At 40.6% G+C, this 19,418-nt stretch overlaps 1 protein-coding gene across 1 annotated transcript in view; it reads left to right on the top strand.

Moving 5' to 3' along the window:
* The window catches only part of PRKAG2 (protein kinase AMP-activated non-catalytic subunit gamma 2), a 233,677-nt gene that overhangs the window by 154,997 nt on the left and 59,262 nt on the right, over positions 1-19,418 (top strand). The window contains exons 5-7 of the mRNA XM_035899623.1: positions 3,867-3,879; positions 5,391-5,411; positions 6,949-6,966. Of these exons, the coding sequence (XP_035755516.1) occupies positions 3,867-3,879; positions 5,391-5,411; positions 6,949-6,966 (52 nt within the window). The remainder of the gene's footprint in view (positions 1-3,866; positions 3,880-5,390; positions 5,412-6,948; positions 6,967-19,418) is intronic.

The following is a 19,418-nucleotide window of genomic DNA, read 5'->3' as shown; positions in this document are numbered from 1 at the left end:
CAGCAGTTCCTGGGAATACATGAATTCCAGCCTTTGCAGTTCTCTACCGCAACATCCGCACTGCATGCTGTTGTGCCGCCTCCCCTCTCTCTTGGCCAGCCTGAGCCTCAGAGGCATCGCTGCTCTTCTCTTTTTGTGCCCTATTGCTCCTTCTTTCTTTTTCATGTTCATTCCTTTGCATTAAGTACCTTTCCGTCCACCATCCCCCTGCCTCATGGAACTAGCAAAGTGTGACCTGTCACCAGAGTTAACTACCCTCCATCTGTCTTTCCCCAGCTTTTCTTCCTCTTTTTTTTTTTTTCTTTTTCCTCAGAATATAAACTCTGTCATTTTTTTTATCTAGAAATCTAGAACTGTAAAGGACATAGAGGTTCATGAGGTCTGCTTCCCTTCTGAACGACAAGTTTTGTTTCGTTTCATCCCAGTTCTTAGTGATTTATTTAAAAGCAGGAAGTTTCTTCCCACTCGCCCATGGGAAAGCTGTTCCAGGATCTGAATACCCTAACACAGCAATCCCAACCCCTTTTTGCTTTCGTGTTAGGTACCTCCACAGTGGCAGCAGCAGTTGTTTTGCTGCAAGTGTTTAGGTACTGGATCAGCATTCACACACTACTTTCAAGTTGTTCACACACATCCAGTCAAATATTTGCCCTATTTCAGGGATGCCTTCTCTACCGGTTAGGAATTCTCTGATTTTTAACCAAATTTTTTTCATGGACAGGTTATGACCATTTGCTCTCGTAATTAATAGGCATTTTCATTCATTGCTTGTTACATCCTGTTGTATGTATTTATCAGCTGTTGTGGTTGTATACATGTAGAAGAGAGAGTCTGAATGGAAACTCAGTACGTTGGACTCACTTATCTCCTGTTCAGAAGATACAGAAATACATATATATATATATAAAAATACATGGGATGTATAGTGATTACTTTGTACCTTCTGTACTCATTTAGATCTGAGAACAGTGAGTGTGCAGGGCTGCCAGTGAATCATGTTTTTGGTTTACTTGGGAACAAATGTCAGCAGCTACAGATCTGTGAGGAACAAAGCCCCAGACATTCAATTTTCAACAGAGACCAGCGAGAGAGATTTGTCGTGCTTTTCTGGTAGGAGACACTGTTAGAGGAGACAAAGGCTAAGTGTCTGCAGAAGGGTGTGAATCTGAAGCTGATGGGTGTTCACTCAGGACTGTTGTGTCTGTCGATCTCTGTAAGTTGTTTACCTAGCATTCCTTTGCAAATATGACGGCAGAAGACCAGCATTCTTGATTTGAGTACTGTATTCCAGACATTTCATTTATTTCAAGCTGTGTGTTAATAAATGCATGTTTTCACAATGCACATGCCATAAACAAATCTGTAAAAGGCAAAGTCAATTTCTTGTTTACTTAGATCACCATTTCTTGGCATAATAATTGCAATTATCTTAAAAACACACTATAAACTATATGATAAATGGTTTCATAATGGCCATGCTGTTAGATGATCAGTTTAATGACTGGGAAGCTTCTACATTGACATCTGAAATGAGAAGTTGCCTTTTATCTACAGGGCTCTGTCAACTTAAATCTCGTTTACTTATTACATTGTTTAACTAGTGATGATAATGTGTGAGATCCCAGAATTATTATAAATGATTCACGATTTTTATATATATTGCAGTAGCAAAGAGGAACCCTTGAACCCAGACCCGCAATTATTACTGAAAAAGCCCACAGAACAGCTGATAACTACAGGAAGGTGCAGCATCAGGACATGGAACTAATCTTAGCCCATTTTTATAATTAACTGCATTTGAAGCTGATTGTGTACTTCTTTTGTATATGTCTGAGACTGTGGCACAGAATGGTTGAATCTGACCAGTAAGAGAGAAGGCATGGAGGAAAGAATAAAAATATTTATTTCCCAGAAGTTGTCATCAAAACCTTTCATGTTTTAGTAGCACTTAGAACAGTGCATATTTTGATGCAATTCTTAAGCCTTAGATTCTGGCGAGGGGAATAAAAAGTGGGAGACAATTCCTGACAGAGTGAGATCTTCCCTCAGTGAGTATCATCTCAACACAGTAGACAAACCTAAGCAATTAACCTCATGCTAAATGGATATCTGTGATAATCACTAAGGTCTGGATTTATCCTACCTAACTTTAGAAACCTATCTGAGCTGCTTAAGTTGGGACTCTAGGAGCTCTAGTGCCTCTGTATCCCACGGAGAGGCGTTTGCAGGGGATGAATCAGATCTTCAGTGGGCTGAAGCCTTTTGGGCTGATTATAAAGGGAGTGACTCCGGGTGTTGCATTTCTAACTGTAGGACTTCTGGTAGGTGCCAAGAGCTAGATGTGATGAGGCTGTGACACACCATTGCAGCAGCTCTTACGGGCTTTCCTCTGGGTGTGTAGATGTTCCTGGTGGTTGAGTTAAAAGGTTATAATGAGAAATTCAGCTGATAAGAGATCAAAGCTATACCAAAAGATTACTGTGAACTGCATTAAATGGGGAAGGAGCAATCTGATTTTTCACAGTACAGTTCATGACTCTGTACTTTGGCCTTGTGTTGTTTGGAGTGTGTAACCTTCAGGCAGTAAGTGGTAAATGATAACTCTTCTCTAATGTGACATTACTAACCATGAAAGGAATGCAGAGAGGTTGCAAATTCAATAACGAATCTGTTGGCCCTGCTTCCGCTTTGCCCGTATTTTGAAGTGGAATGTAGCATGTTGAGCTTAATGTGGTTGTATCCTTTTCATTTCATCCTTTCTTCTTCCACTGATGCACTGTGAAAATAGTAGTATTCCCTGCCTCCTGCAAACACAAACATTTTTGTGGTACATCATTTCCTGGCCTTGATGGGTTTCCCCTTTCCCGGCATGAGAAGAGCCCAGGCCAGAGAAAGAAGATGCTAGTTTGAAATGGAGGAGTTGCCTTTGAGTTCTCTTTTGGTGAAAAACAGGGTTGGGGCTTCCTCTGCTCAGAAGAAGTGGACAAAGGCAGAACATGCTGACAAATGGCCCTTTCCATATGATTGTGTTGTTAACCGCTGTTCTCCAAATAACTCCTGAGCCAAGTCATTTCCCAGCATGTTCTTAAAAAGAGGGCATCTCAGCCAGAAGGTTAGTCTGAGACTTACTCCAAGCTTGTGTGAGCAAGCCCTGTTACAGCTGCAGATAGAGCACAAAGGAGGGACTGACAGAGTCCGATCTGTATCCGTTTTGCACAGTCCTTGCTGCTCCAGCATATGGAGAGGAGAGCTGTAAAGTACAGCTGGGACTCTCTTCCAGTCCTAGATATGGAGAGGGAAACCAGATTGTTTCTGCAGCTACCTGCTCGTTAAACAGTAGCACTTCCCTGCAAGGCTATTCATGCTGTTTCTTAACCAAAATGTAGTAAACTCAAAAACAGGGCTGCTAACTTGTTCAGTGTGAAAGGCCATTACATCACACCCTGCTGCTGGCAAGGAGCCTGGGAACCAGGGTATGTGCAGCAGGTCCTTCAATTTGGCTCTCTCCAAAAAGCCATGCCCCCCTATCAGAGCTTCATAATCTAGCTGGCTGATTAAAGACATTTAAATCTGATGAAGAGAACAGAAAAGTGTTCTTTGATTCTGATGTTGTCTTAAAAAAAAAAAAAACCACCAAAAAAAAAGCAGAGGCTGGGAAAAAAGGAATCCAGTCTGCAAATGTACAAGAACTCCCTATTTCAGCATTCATGTGGTTTAAGGCAATATATTAGAGTGCCAAGACATTGCTGTGATTCAACTTTGATTTATACCACAGTAAACTGATCACAGAAATTAGAGCCAGAAAGGCTGTCATTTACCAGTGAAGAAAGCTCTTGCGGTGCTGTTGTGTCCAGGCTAGTCTTAAGGGCCATAACACCAGTGCTCCTTCTGGGAGATGATTCTGTTCTCTAATAGATCCTATGGGCTGTAAGAAGCCATCACTTCTTTAAACATTGCTGTCCACCTGAAAGTGTGTTTAATTCAAAAATGGTATATATTTGTCCAACAGTTGGCATGTAACTAATTAGTTGCAAACATAGTAAATGAATAGCTTTTAATGAGCTATGTAATAATTAGGTACCATATTAATGGCAAAAATGTTTTGAGTCCACCTGATTTGATTTCAGTCTCCTTTGACAGAGCATCATGGTGGCTCCACTGAATTGAATATAGGCCCACAGGAGAATTATTTAATATGTTTGGAAAACTCATAGTGAGATTCAGTGGGACATAAAGAATAAATGAACCAGTAACCTCACTTGGAACTGAGCATTACAAAACCAGAAAGCTTCAGCTATACCACACTACTTATTTTTAATTACAGCTCGCAGTTGATTAATATTCTGTTCTCTCACTTCACCTTCCCCCTATTAGTCTTATCTTTTATATCACATCGGGTATTTTTCTCCCCTCTTAGTATTTAAAATATGCAACAAACAACTTACTAGCCATTTGCTCTTGGTTAATTTGCCTTTTTTTTAAAGCTACTTATTTGATTTAGAAGAAAAAAGGTTCAGTCACAACCTCCTGAAACACTGAATGTATTTGTATTCTGGTTGCAGTGTTCAGATTCATGGCAATCAGTCTTAGGATGCAGAGAAATTGTATTGCATAAAGATGATTTTTTTCTGCCCTAAGGAAATGTGTGTCTGTGTCAGCTTGTGGCTTTTTCTGCAGCCACAGAGATAATTTAATCAACTATCTATGGATTCACTCAGAGGAGAATTTATTTTAACGGCATGAAGTCCTACAATTCCTGTTCCTCCTAGTCCTAGATCAAAAGGAGAGAGGCTAGCTGGAAAGGATGAATAGCCAGAATGCTGAGTCCAGTCAATTCCCAGCTGCTTTGATAGCTCTCATAAGGCTATAAGTAGCTAAGGCAATTAAAACTAGAGCATCTATGAGTCTTTTTTAAGATACACATTGGTACCAAAATCATGACCCCAGCATCCTGAAGGCAGAGTTAGTGGCTTAAAGCTAAGTTACTTTTATCACCCTAAGTCCTGCACTATGCATGGTATAAAAAGGCTAAACCTAAGGATCTGGCCTCATGTGTCCATATAAATAGATATCTTTTGAAGAAGCAACGTGATGTAAGAGGGTGCTTTAGCACTGACAGCCTGGTTTTACCCATTGAACTGGTTTCTCATGGCACAGCTTATTTCTGAATTATAGACGTGTTAATTTAACAAGCATCCTGTTATTTTGCTAGAAGATCGGAACTTCTTGTAAAAACAAGCTATATTAGCGATTAGAAGCCAGATATCTACTCTCTGATTTAATGTAAAGCTGCAGCTTAATATAGGGTCGCTGACAGTTTCTTACCCACCTATACCTGGGCAATTCTGGAACACAAAAATTATTTACCATCTAGCTGTTTATTCACAAAGCAGTAGGGATTATAGACCAAAGTCTCTCCTTGAGAATGGAGGAGAGATTCACAGTTTTGAACATGTTCTATTGCACCATGCCTGCTTATGTATTGGACTAGAGGGAAAATACAGCTAAGAATAAGCAAAAAATGCTTACGGCAGGGAGCTCTATAAATTCCTCGTCATCTTCATCCCTCTTAGCCCGGTTTGTCTATAATTGTATTTTCAGATACGCTGTCCTTAATGGCCAACAGAGGTTTAAAGAATGTAAAAAGCTGGCCGATACCAAAAGGACATGGGCTACATAAAGCTGTGATTCTGCTTTCTCAGCAACACTCCCCAGTCCCTTCCTCTGACTGGGTGAAACAAACTGTTGAAGTTGGGAGAAATAAAGGGGGACATCACAAACAACACTCATTTCTGTATGGCTTCTTCCCCCCACCTTTCATATTTTTAGTGTCACTACCTTCTTGTGCGTGAGGAGAGTGATACAGCTCTTTAAAAATACAGCTTGTGTCTTTTTTTTTTCTTTTAAGATTACAATCAAGCAAGTTTGGCCATTTGAAAGTCAGCTGCATGGGCTGCTGACTCAGAAGCGGACTAGATACCATCTTGGCAGCAGCTTGGAAAAATGTTTCCATTGTGCTGGTGAAATGAATGCAAAATATTTACTCTTTAAGCTTGTTCACAACAGCATTCTCAGCTGGAACTGAGGGTGGGGCCACATGGAAGACATTTGTAGGAAGACAATAATGATTTGTACAGTGTACTTGTATTTGGACAGTATGCATAATCTTATTTTATGATTAACAAAGGACAGGGCTCCTACCATATGGGGCTTATAAGCTGAAGTGTAAACCGGTGAAATAATCAACAGAGAATAAAAGAGAAAAGGTAACGGAGGCAGAAGGTCAGCTAAAGAGGGGTAGGGGGCAGAATTTAAGACGGCAGGTTTTAATTTAGTCTTTTTGCATATTTAGGCTTACAGTAAATTGCCAGTGTTAAGGTTAATAGCTTAGACTTTTGAAATTTTTACCTCCCGTACTTTTTCACTTACAACTGCACAAGCCAGCACATCTCTGGTATGCAAAAAGTCATCTTCCTTGTACCTCAGAACAAAAAGTTACTAATTGCTATTTTGTGGTATATGAGCACATATGATTTGAGCAGAAAAATAAGCATGATTCTTGCCCTGATGACCTTATTGTCCAAGTGCCTGATCTAGCAAAACAGGCCAGGCAAATTCTAAAACTGTAAGAAAGCATTGGTTTAAACAGGACTGTTCCTAAGCACTACTTCCAGTATATGCTTGCAGAATAGATTTTAAGTGTAGCCATAACATAGCTAGCAATGACAGAAGGCATTAAAGAAAGGTAACCTGAAGGTTACACCGTTGAGTTTGGTTGATGTTGCTATGTATTTATGTTGCTAAATCTCAGGTGCTGTTTTGGTTAATGTCAATGCGATGATGGCCCTCATCCAGGAAAGCACTTAAATGTGCCGTTAATTTTAAGTATGTTGGTAGTCCTGTTGGAGTCAACAGTGCTAAAGCACTTAAAGCTATGTGCATGCCTAGTCACTTTGCTGGATCAGGGTCTGTACCATTTTTATTGTCTGTTAAAACACTTAAAAACGACTAGCACAAGTACTGAAGATGAGGAAGGAAGCTGATGGACAGACAGAAGATGGAAAAAAGAGTTGGGGAAAACATTAAAGGTTCAGAAAAGATTAAGTGATGGAAAGAGCTTGGGCATCAGAAAAGAAGAGAGCTCCTGGCGACAATGGAAAATAGCTGATGACTGAGTGGCAGGAAGAGCAGCAGCTGCAAGATTGCTATCTTCTTAATGTTGTGTGTTTGGCCTTTCAAGCTTTGGGCGTTGGGATTGTATTTACTTGGAAACACTTGTGGTGTGGACTGCCTCAGAATCTAGCTCCTTACGTAAATGGAAACAGCTACTGATGAAGAAATGGCTTATGAAAGAAGACGAGACATTCCTCTCCAGCCCCTCTCCCTTAAGTGTGCTGATAATAACTGCACAAGAGTATATCCCAACAGACCTGGTGCACAAAGGGGCAGGATGCTCCCAAAGCTGACTTCTTGGGGACTGCTGAGAGGAATAGTTTCCACAGAGAGCGCACAACTTACTTTCCTGGAATACGTCTTCAGAAAAAGGCACTAAGATGCCACTGAGCGTGGTGATGGTACAAAAGGACATAATACAAACCAGTCCCCAAGTAGTTTCTTCCATTGTCCAAGATTTTACAGGTACAGAGGTTACATTTTGAAGACAAGGATGCCTTCCTCAAACTTCTGTTTTTTCCTCATGGCCTCAAGCATTTGGCTATTGCTGTTTTAGAGAAGAAATCTTAGAATTCAAAGAGCATTTCAGTTGCAGAGTTTTTAGGGAAAACAAGAGTTTAGAAAGGAGAAAAATATAGTGCCAGTAGCTAGGACATGCTGTAGAGATCAGAGGGAGCTAGCTGCAACTATCTGCCCTGTCAAAGATCACTTGTGTGACTCTAAGTCACTTGGTCTCCCGGTGCTTCAGTTTCCCATTTTTTAAAAAAAATGGGGTAATGCTTCTCTAAGTCAAAGAGATGTTATGATGATAAATACACAAAAAAGTTCTACAGAACTCAGATATTTCTAGAACAGGAGCTGCAAGTGGCTTAAGATAAGTTAACCGTAGATATAGCATGTGTTGTATTTAAAGTTTGTAGCAACAGGCTTTTACACTGCAGACTGTAATTGTTTACAGGTAGCTATCACGTTTCCAGAGCACATTAAGATTTACACAAAAGATCACTGTAAAGTAGGCTGCTCTTCTGAGTTCTGTGTTTATTTTAGAGCTTCCTTTAAAACAGTTCAGGCATTCACAAGAACTGATAATTTTCAAAGAATTATCAATTATTGATTTCCAAAGAAGATAGGACATTCTGCCTGTACATTATATAAGGATTAGTATACATACACACATGCCCAAAACTTGATGTTGTGCACTGTAATGTAGACTTGCTCATTTTTACTTGTTTTTACCACAACTAGCCATGAAATTACTTGAAAACCATGAATCGATGTAATGTCTACCCAAGCCTATTAATGACCTTAAATAAATACTTACTGTTTTTTCTAGAGATCCATAGCCAGGGATCTATTCTGAACTCAGCATGCCTTTCCTAAGAGCTTAAAATATCATCAGAACAAACTAAAAATGAATATAACAACTCCTGAAATGTCAAAGCCAAGTCAGCTCCCCTTCTTGCAGGAATGTGCCATACCGTCCCTCACAAGGCATTACTTGGGCACCTCCTGAGAACAACCCAGCTGGAGCTCCAGCGCTTAACCCAGATGGCCAAGGTTAGAGAGGGCTCTTGGGATTGCCCAGCCAGTGGCAGTTTCCCCCCTGCCCTACCGTCACTCCCCTGTGAGCATTTTCACTGGCTCCTCTCTGGCAGACAGCACAGGACACGGGTAGTCTCCCCAGTCACAAGGCATTACTTGGGCACCTCCTGAGAACAACCCAGCTGGAGCTCCAGCGCTTAACCCAGATGGCCAAGGTTAGAGAGGGCTCTTGGGATTGCCCAGCCAGTGGCAGTTTCCCCCCTGCCCTACCGTCACTCCCCTGTGAGCATTTTCACTGGCTCCTCTCTGGCAGACAGCACAGGACACGGATAGTCTCCCCAATACAAAGGTCCAAAGCTCTAAGAACTCTTCATCTCAAAAGATAATGGTCTTTGTCTCAAAAGACGATTAACTTTGATATATTACCATTTTGGCAGAAACAACCATTTTCATCTCAAACTACTGACTGCATTATTTAATTTAATATTCAACTGCTTTTTTATTTTTTCATTTTAGTTAAACTGACACTGAATTTCCAGTCTGCTACTTAAGTGTGCTTCAGAAGCGAAGAGGCATCTCTGTAGGGCTTATACACAATTTAATGTACAGTAAATAGAATTTAATCCAACTCTACTGAAATCAGTGCCAATTTTTCTATTTTCTTTCAGAAAGGCTAGATTCTCTTATGACCCAACTATTACCTTACCTTGTAATGACCACTTAAACAGCCCATTTTCATACCACTGCTAACTGGGAGGCACCACTCTATGTTAACACCTCAAACAGGTGTTGAATATTGAAGGCAATGCTTTATTTCCATATTTTGAGAGCCTGTGATAAGCTACAACAAAAAGCCCCAGGGAAGCATGTCAAGAAATAATTTCAGCTCTTTGCGGACATTTAACTACAGACTGAAACTGCATCTAAACTTACATGCTTGGGAACCCAGTGTTTGCTGCATCCACACTATAAGCATCTGCTGCCCACGAATACACTTTTGTATCTGCATCTCCACAAGCTCTGCAGTAACTGAGCACGGGGGCAGGCTTGCTGGAGGTGTATCCCTGCTCCTTAGCATGGAAATAATTCAAATTTTTTTCCAATTCTGGTTCCTGAAATACAGGGAAAAGCCTTACCAATATTTCCATGTCTCTTTATGATATTGTTTGTAGTCATAAAACATTTAGCTCAGACACTTGATACGCTTCGTGCTTGCACAGTCCTTGCTTCAGTCCTTCCAAACATGTCAAACCACAGAACCAGTACGGAGGATGATCTGGTTTCACCTGTAGTGTACCTGAAATGATGGAAGGATATAGTTAAGAGGCTGTCAAAAGGGAAAGCATGCATGACAGAAGGAAGGTATCTATCGCATGCTGCTGTCATTGCCGATTTCTTTTGTGCATAACAATAAAAAATCAGCAGCACACAAAAATTAGCCCTGGAGTGATCAGCAGTAGACCTAGAAGTAATTTAGGAAGATGGTTAGGTTCCTCAAGCCACACAGGTTCTGTGTCATCTGAAAACCAGCTTTTTGTCAAAAATTAATTTATTTGGAGATTACAAGTGAAACATAGGTTCTGTGTTGAAGGAAGTTTATTAATATATTGGTTTGCCTATGCGTAATAGTAGCTACTCTCGGCTACTTCACAAGCTTCAGTAGGGCCACTGATGGTACTCCTGCCTAGAGTTTGTCAGCTGCAGGGTGGGCTTGAAATCTGATGCAAACGCACAGCCCGCAAGTGCTAGAGGTAGTCCTGCTTAGGCGTTTAACATCCTCTTAGAACTGCGCTGAAAAATTCTTCATTATCGTTGCCTGCCTCTTTGAGATAGCTTTCAAATGCTCCTGCTGGAGTCCTATTGAATATTGAGATCCTCGATACATAATAAGCTCCTCGATACAGCTAAGCTCTGCAGAAAGTGGGCACCTCTAGCACAGCTCAGTTGCTCCACGTTTACCTGCTTCTTAGTGCAGCTCTGCCACCGGGTGAATTATTTGTTCAGTCCAGGTCTATGGAAATTTCTTAAAGAAGTTTTGTTGATATTGTGGGTGATTCAGCTCCGAGCGGAAGATTGTCTCTATTTTTCAGTAAACCACCCCTGTAACTCTGACCTGCATCATCCTACTAACAGCTAGGCTCAACAGATCTGCTTCCAGCCTTTCAAAACCACTGATGATCATGAAAATTACATTTTAACAGTAGGCTACTAATAGATTACTAGAATTTTGCAGAGGGTACTGAAGCCTGAAGTGTGGCATCAGTTAACTTCAGGCTTTGTTAGGGAAAAGGTGTTTCATTTTAAGTTTTAAAAATATCATCAGTGAAAGCTGGTGTAGTGTTCGCACAGTGAAGTCGCTATCCATGACCAAGGATTTGAAATATAGCACTAAAATGAAGAGAAATGGTGTATAATAAATGTGTTTGTTTAAATCAGATTTGGTTCTGGGGTTTGTTTTTTTTTTTTCAAATTTGTTATTCTCAGTGGCCTCTGTTCTGCAGATTACTCATCAGAACCCTGGCCTCAATCCAGCTAACGTACTTAAGTAAATGCTTAACTTTAACTAACACAAATAATCCCGTGTTCAATGCCAGTGAATGAAGATCCACGTAAATGTGGGCTCACGCTTACTCTTCTTTTCCATTCACCTTAAATTAGTGGATGCTTACCTATTTTTTACTATTAGTATTATCTTAATCTGTTCTTTGGGTTTTTTTTTAAATGTATGTTTGTCACTACAAAATATCTACTGCGGTCATGCTTATTACCTGATTACCACAGCTCTCTCCAGGAGTAATTTCCCCTTGCCCTCAACCATGCCCCACAGTGTGATAAGAGGTAGGTCCTGTTTCAAAGAGACTAAGGAGCAATCAAGCATACGTGTGAAAACAGTTAAAGTATATCTTTTCGAGCATACACGATAACAAGCATTTAAGACAAGAACACTTAAAAACTCTGAAATAAATTAGAATGGTAAGCGGCATCCCTGCATTTGCAGAATCAGGTAGCAGGCATCAGTAGTCTTAGCAAAGTCAGGTTAGTTCCTCACAAGTGCTTAACTTTTTTAAACTTTATGTTCAAAAGGATAGAATTTAAATTGTTATGTGGTTTGATTAATAACGCGTCATGCTGATAATACTGATTCAGAGTCCACCCATATTCTACATGAGTAATCTGAGGAATGAGTATCAGCCACAAGGGCTTATGTAGAGAATGCTTCTGATATTCTTGTCTCAAAACTCTGCCCTATCCGAGTTGCAGGGATACAGGATCAGGCACACAGCTAGAGATTAGAGGTTATGTAAACAAATCCTGCCTCTTCTCCACTTCTGCCTTGACTTCTCTGTAAGAATTGAGCTGAGGATCTAGACTATTCCTTGCTCTTTTTACTTCCTTTGAAGTTTATTTTTTAGAAATGCTTAACTCTTCTGTCACTGGTACCATTTTCTCAAAGTGAGGTGCTGCAGGACACTTTTCTTGTGTGTGATAGGATCTTTGTTTCTGGTGTTAGATCAAAGGAAGTTTTGTAAATCTATCCTGTTTCCCAATTAAGTCAGCGACAGAACTCACTGGGATTGAACTGCAAGTTCATTTCCGTACAGAAGTATTTAGGAAGGGCTCTCCACTAAAAATGTGAAATCACTCTGGACATCCAGCTCACATGTCTTTAGGGTAAACAGATTTCAACACTCAGTGCTGTAATTGCAGTGAAGAGTTAGTAGAAATGTGAGGTGGCCATTTCATCATCTTTCCTCATGCTGAATGCACTCCTATATTCCTTTTATTTTTTTAGGATTTGGCTCAATTTGATTGTTGTTCCATTTATGTTATCCATTTAACCTACTAAAGATCCCCAACTGTGACTGCTTATCACTAATAATTAACTCTGTAAAGTAATTAATATTAGAGTTACTGTTATGCGGGAGGATACCTGCAGTGGGAGGCTAGTTACTGGTTCTAACATGTAAAAGCAATATATAGTTGATCTGTATTCTGTGTCAAAAGACTCCTGCTTAGGAGGACTGGGCAATCCGAATTCTGATGATATTGGGATAAAGAAAAAAAATTCCTTTCAGGGTGTAGTTCTTATCCAGTGGCAAACTCTGTTTGATCTGGTTTAAAATGAAACTGTTAGAGGCACCTTTAACCTTGCCATACAGTGTTGGAAAGTTACATAGAATATATGCACTTGCTCCCTCACTGCCGTACCGGCTGCGGGATGGTCCTGTCTGTAATTCACTGAGGGCCTTGCAGGTTGGTGACAGAGCACCGAACGGGCACCAGTAAGGATCCACGGAGAACATACAATGCCAGTACATTTTCTATGCCAGGTTTTGTTACGGGATTTGGCTACTGTGTTCTACACAAATTGTAGTCTCCGAGTTGTCACCGCCTTCATTTACATGTGCTACACACTGACAGGGTTATAGCATCTAATATTTCAAAAGCCTTTTAAGACTAGAGCAAATTTAATTGCATTCCTTCCAGGTACAGGAAAAAAAAACTTGAAGCCAGTATTTTGTATGAGACATCCCCTTCCTCAGTAGTTTGTTTGGTGCTGGAACAGAGATTTCTTAGAATAAATGGTAGAAACTACAATTCCTGCAGAGCTGCTCTGTTCACTCCGAGCTTTTTGAGGTAAGGAGGACTTTGTATCAGAACCAGGCCCAGAACTCTTCACTGGGACTGCCCGTGTTCTCTAACCACCCAACAGACCCTGGGACTGCCATCCCACCATCAGCCTTTTCACCATGCAGTTAGCATGTTTAAATACAGGAGGGATCCAAGATGGGATCCTAATCTGAGCCTCGCTGACTCTAGTGTTCTCAGCTGCCATAAGCCACTGGTATCAGTCATCACACTCCAGCAGAAAACAAGTAGGAGTTGAATTTATAGTGTAACCAGCAGATGAAACCTTTTCTTCCGATAACTTCTGTCTTTTTCCACTTCATGAACCAGACTAAATGAAACCAAAAATAAGCAGTAAGTGTTTTAAATTAATTTTGCACAGACAGATTGCAACAGAATAAGCCTATCTATGACATACATTTGGAAAAATTCTAAGTTGTTCATTGACAGCCCATCAGGAGAAGAGCTGTTAACTACTGGAGTTGTATAGAACTGTAATTGTAGTAAGGAGCACAAGCAAATGGTGGGAAAATTACCACTTGTAGTTTACTCTTGCATTCAAAATGGGTTTGCCTTGATTTGCATTTAGATGGGAATTCCTTCTTGTTGCTCTTCAATCCATTAGGTTTTATAAGGTAAGTAGCTTTTTTTTTTCCCTTCTGAAGTACTTCGAAGGGCATTCAGTTTTACTGCTGAACTATGAGCCGTGCAGGTGGCACTCCTAGTATATCGGTATCGTGTCACTGCCCTCATTGATCAGAATAAAAAGAGTAGAAAAGTCAGGAAAAGCTTTGGAACAGGCAGCTTTGAATTTACCTGGAAATGCCTGTTTCTAAATAAAGCACAGGTAACGTTTTTGTGAAATGCTTGAATAAGTCTGTTCCACGCAGACTTGTGATTTGCAGCAGCATTTCTTTTTTTAGGTTGTTCTTTCTATTCCTACCCAGTCATCAAAGACTAATACATAATCTTTTATTATTAGGCAACCAATATTTGCTTTAGAATTTTTCTATTTTAGAAATAAAGCTACTCGTTTGGGGGGGCAAAGCAAATTTACAGTTGTGTTAGATCGTTAGTAAACTGACTTTTGTACAAAACATACATATAAAAACGTCTCATTGAATTCTTATACTGAGACTAAATATATTTTTCTAAAGGCTGGATAAAAATAGAAACAAAAGAAAGTAAGTCTGGAAAGGACATTAAAAACTCATTTTCCCCCGTAGCACAATCAACTACATGTAAATAATTTTTTTTTTAACCTGTTGCTAAAAACTTCCAGAGACAGAGATTTTACATTTTTTTTTCAGCAAAGCGTGCTGGTGCTTCACTGATGTTCAGAAAGTTCCCCCAATGCCCAGCCTAAGACTTCCTTGCTAAAGGCTAAGCAGATAACTCCTTATCCCATAACCAGTGGACCCAGAAGATAACTTGTCACTTTACCTCTTGCAAAAACACGTTGTATTTGGAGACTGTAATTATATTTTCCTTCAGTTCTCTTTTTTTTTTTTTTTTTTTCTAGACTAAGAAACCAGGAGTTTTTCAAGTCCTTCTTCGCAGGTGATGTTTTCTGAACTCCTAGATCATTGTTATTGCTTTTCTTTGGACTCTCTTGGTTCATTCTTGAGTTCAGTGCCCAAACTGAATGCAGTATCCCAGCTGGCATCTCACCAGGGAATATGTAGAACAGATTCTCCATGTCTTACCTATAACACATTTGTAGATAGTGTGATTTTTTTTCCCCAAGAATCAAACATTGTTGTCTGAGATTTGGTTTCATTCTCAGGTCTTTTCCTTGCATGATCACTGCAAGCCAATCCTTTCCCATTTTATTTTTGCATTTGATTATTGTGTAACGCGCTCTACTTACCCATATCAAAGTGCATCCTGTTTTTCAAAGCATTGCAGCAATTCTCAAGTTTATTTTAAGTACTAAGGCTATCCCTAAAAGACCAGTGCCTCTTAGCATTGAGTCATTTGAAAATGTGATCAGACTATTCATTACTCCTTCATCAAGTCATCAGTGAAAACACTGAATGGTATTAGATAGAACACAGACCTCTGTGGAACTTTCTCTTAAACCCTTCCAGTTATTTAAAGAAATCCTACCACCTTCCTTGTGAATATTGTTGTGACCTTTACCAGTCACTCCTCTAGACTATTTGGCTGGCTTACGCGAGTGTCACGCAAGACAGTGTCACTCAAAAGGCCTGTTAACTCATGTTGCATCTGCTCACCGCAAGACTTCCAGCCCGTTATTAAAGTGACCGAGACTGGCTTGGCATTGTTCATACACGTTGGCTGTTACCGATGATCTTTCTTTCCTCTAACTACTTAAAATGGGTGTATTTGTTCCCTTACCCATCTCGGAATCTAAGTTACACTGACTAGTTTATGGTTTCTTGTCTCCCCCCCACACTCCCCTTCCCCTCCAGATAACTATGTGAAGCAGAACGAACCTGCCCAAATGCGGATGTTGAGGTCTAGTCAGTGTGGTGCGGGGGCTCCAGCATGCTTTTATCCCAGGTAGTTGTCTGAAATAGGCCATGTGAATGATGTCCTAGAAATGTCTGTTTCTCCGCTGGCTGCAGAAGCAGCAGCCTTGGGTAACTCGTTCAATACAAAAAGCTACACAGTGTCTAAGCTCAGGTGAGATGAATCTCACTCACAGCACTTTGATATAGCTGGTCTGATGACTGCCACTGATAGATCCCTATCCCAATGGATGCATTCCTGGTAATTCAGGGAGGCAAGGTGGCAGGAAACTACAACAGAAATAATCTTCTGTGGATGTGAACTGCTGTCCACATCCCTGAACCATCATACAATTTAAATATTTAGCGTGCTCTTATGAAAATACTGGGATTCCTTCAGGAGGACATAGGACTAAAAGGACTCCTAGATGATCAGATAGGTTCTAACATATTCATTGTAAGCGCATATATAGCTTACAGGACTGATTTTACTTCTACAGAGTAGCTCCCTTTACCCTAGAAAGCTAAAGAAAACAGGCAGAGACAAAGTAAGCAGTTACCTATTAAAATTTATGTTCTAGCCTTCCCAGAAGTCCTAAAACCTCTTTTGTTTACATCCACCTTTTTATGACTTTTGCTGTTGTATCAACCTTGAGTTGTTTTACTTTGCCCCTACAAAGATTGCTGGCACTGCTCTATTAAGCTTCTGTATTAGTGTTATGTCATAGGTCCATGGTTTTTGGCATAAGTAATGCCCCTGTAAAAACTGAATTGAAACCTAGCAAAGAAGAAATGTATTTGAGCAGTTTTGGGTTTGCATATATTTATCTTCTAAACTTTCATATATAAAAATTTATTTTGCTTGGCAGTACTCAGTATATGAAGTATATACTTTCTCATCGCATTGGGTATCTGAAACAGTTAAAATGGGTTACCTGACACGCTCTGATAGCAAATATTTAAACCACAATCTAGACAAATCCCTTGGTTATAGTTAATAGAAATCTCCTGTGGCAGTAGAACAAATAGTCACAATAAACAGATATTGAAATGTTACAATATATAATGTCATCTTGGTGGGAATTATAGGTCCTTTGAAAGACAGATCTTTTCCCTATCTTTAACCAGTAATCCTTTCGTAAAATGGCAGGCAGAGTTTGTAGAGAGAAGCAATACTTAAGACCATTGAAAGCATCTGCTACTTTGTCTAATGCTGTAGTCGTTCCCAATGAACAAGACAGTGTTTTCACAACTGATTTAAGCAGACTGGAGTGGGTTGTTTCCAGAAGGTGTGGTCCCACTGTCACTCCTGCCCTTGGCACTCCTTGTGCCAGCGCTAGCCGGTACAACTGCGCAGTGAGTTGGATCAGGAACTGAGCTGGATAAAACCCAATCTTTTCATTTGGTCCATTTGGTTTTCAGCTGCATCAGTTTCCTGCTCTGACTCACTGCATTGCCTACAAGCCAAAAGGAACTAGAAAGCAAAGCGAGGAGCAAAATAAACACCATCATCAGCAGCTTATTCCAAAACTGGTTTAAGTGAGTTGTGAGACTGCAGGCAGAGTGAGGGATGGAGTTTCATCCTTTACTTCTCAATTTCCTTTGGGTTTTTTTGAGCAGTATGGATGTTACAACATAGCTATTATGTTTCCATTACAAATCTCTTATATATTAAATTACTACCTTTATATGATCTTGAGTTTCTCATAGTACTCTTGGTCTGGATGTAAATTCTGTCACTGTAAAACCCTGATCTTGCAGTAAGCTCTCAGGTTTACGGTGCAGCGTAGCTCATTGCATGAAATAGGCTTAACTGACTTCTTATAAACATAACCGTGTTTTATAGCAGGTGGAATGCAATGCAACTTTGAAGGTTCAGTGTCACTTCCAGCTACAACTTCAGAGTTGTATGTATGTCCTCATGGCTGGTGCTTACTAGGTAATTACGGGGAGTAAATACTTGTTTTAAAAAAAAGAAACAAAATCATGACAGCTATTTCCAGTCAGATATGTCATCTTATTCTTCTCTTCTTTTGGTTAGCAAAAGAGGTTAAAGACTCTTATCAATATCAAGGTACATGATAAGGAAGATAAATTGCTTAGAGCTTTTAAAGATAGCTCCCAGAGATAATTAAAAGCTTCCAAAGCATTTTAATTAGTAGGCTGAAAATATTATATGAACTCCTTTGGTATCTTCTGTGGCTGGTCAGTTAAGAGTATTTATTGAAAACACAGAAGTCTTTTAAAGATACAACTATGAATGAAATATTTTAGGATTTTCTTTCCAAAGGATCTTTACAGTAAAGAAGAACTGGATATTGTTAACTTCCTCGTCTATCCTTAAAAGTGTCCTTAGAAAGAGGCAGCTTGGGAGAAAGAAGCTGTCACCAGTGGTTAGCTTTCTTGCTTGAAATGTCTCCAGACTTGAGAAATGACAGACAGCTTTCTGTTTTCCCATAATTTTTGGCTCTCTCCCCCCATCATAGCTTTAATTCCAATTATCTTTCATACTTTCCTATGTTCTGTGCACATCACTGTGCTATCCTAGATCTATTTAATCTCCCCTCCTTGAAGGACTTGCTGAACTTTTGACGCTTGAGCTTCTCCTTAGGGACCAATAGATTTTAAATGTTCTCCAACGCCTCCTGTGACTACTTTGGAGCACCATGCATGTGCGTCTGCTCACACGATCTGTTGCTGTTGCCAAAGAAATAATCTGTTTATCCACCTCTACAGCACCCACATCTGACCTGGTCCTGCTGGGCTTCCTAAACAGTCAGTGGGGACCTATTCATTATAGTTAAGGAAGCCTAGCTATAGCTTACCACATCTCACTGTCTAAATTAATCTAAATGATGAATCTATTTCAAGTATTTCCTCATTTCCATTGATTCTGCTGTAGGCTGGCTTACAAACTCAGATACAGACTTGTAAAGCTGGGTGCAATAAATCCCATTCTCGGTAAACCGAAGCCTCCCATGGCGCAGACTCCATCCTTCAGACACTGGTAACAGCAAGGGGTTTGGGCTGTCAGCGTTAGGTGCTCGGTGCCTGAGGGCAGGCTCAGGGTGTTAGGCCACCTCACACCCAGCGCCGCTGAGAACAGCTCTGAAATCCCAGACTGTAGCGACGGCAATGGTGGGGCAATCTTTTTTTCTTTTTTTTTTTTTTTTTTGGTTCTTCAAGAGTGATTTTTAAAGTAGGATCATCTAGTCTGATCTCCTGCACAATGTAAACTAGAATTTCACTCACTAATCCCTGGGTCAAGTGCCCCCCCCAACTTCTGGCTGAGCTGAAGCAGGTTACCAGGAGGGCGCTCAGCGCCCAGGCCGCCTCCCTCCCCCTCAGGAGACGGCTCCGAGAGGTTGGCGCTTTGGGAGAGGCGCGCGGCTCACAGGGAAGACGCCGATAGTCGGGCTATTCTTGAATTATAACTTCTCGAACGTTTTAAATCGGAACGAGCGCGACTGTTCCCAGAGCGGCTACCCCGGGACGGCGGCTCGGCCCAGTGCGGGAGCTCCCTCTCACACACGGGGGAGACCCCCTCAACACACACACGCGCCCCCCGCAGGGCAATGGAACTGTCGGCCTGCCCGCCCC

This window comes from Egretta garzetta, unplaced genomic scaffold (assembly GCF_000687185.1).
Source record: "Egretta garzetta isolate BGI_Z169 unplaced genomic scaffold, ASM68718v1 scaffold117, whole genome shotgun sequence".
NCBI classification, from domain to species: Eukaryota; Metazoa; Chordata; class Aves; order Pelecaniformes; family Ardeidae; genus Egretta; species Egretta garzetta.
The sequence above is the reverse complement of the archived record's forward strand: the minus strand, read 5'-3'. Positions and strand labels throughout refer to the sequence as shown.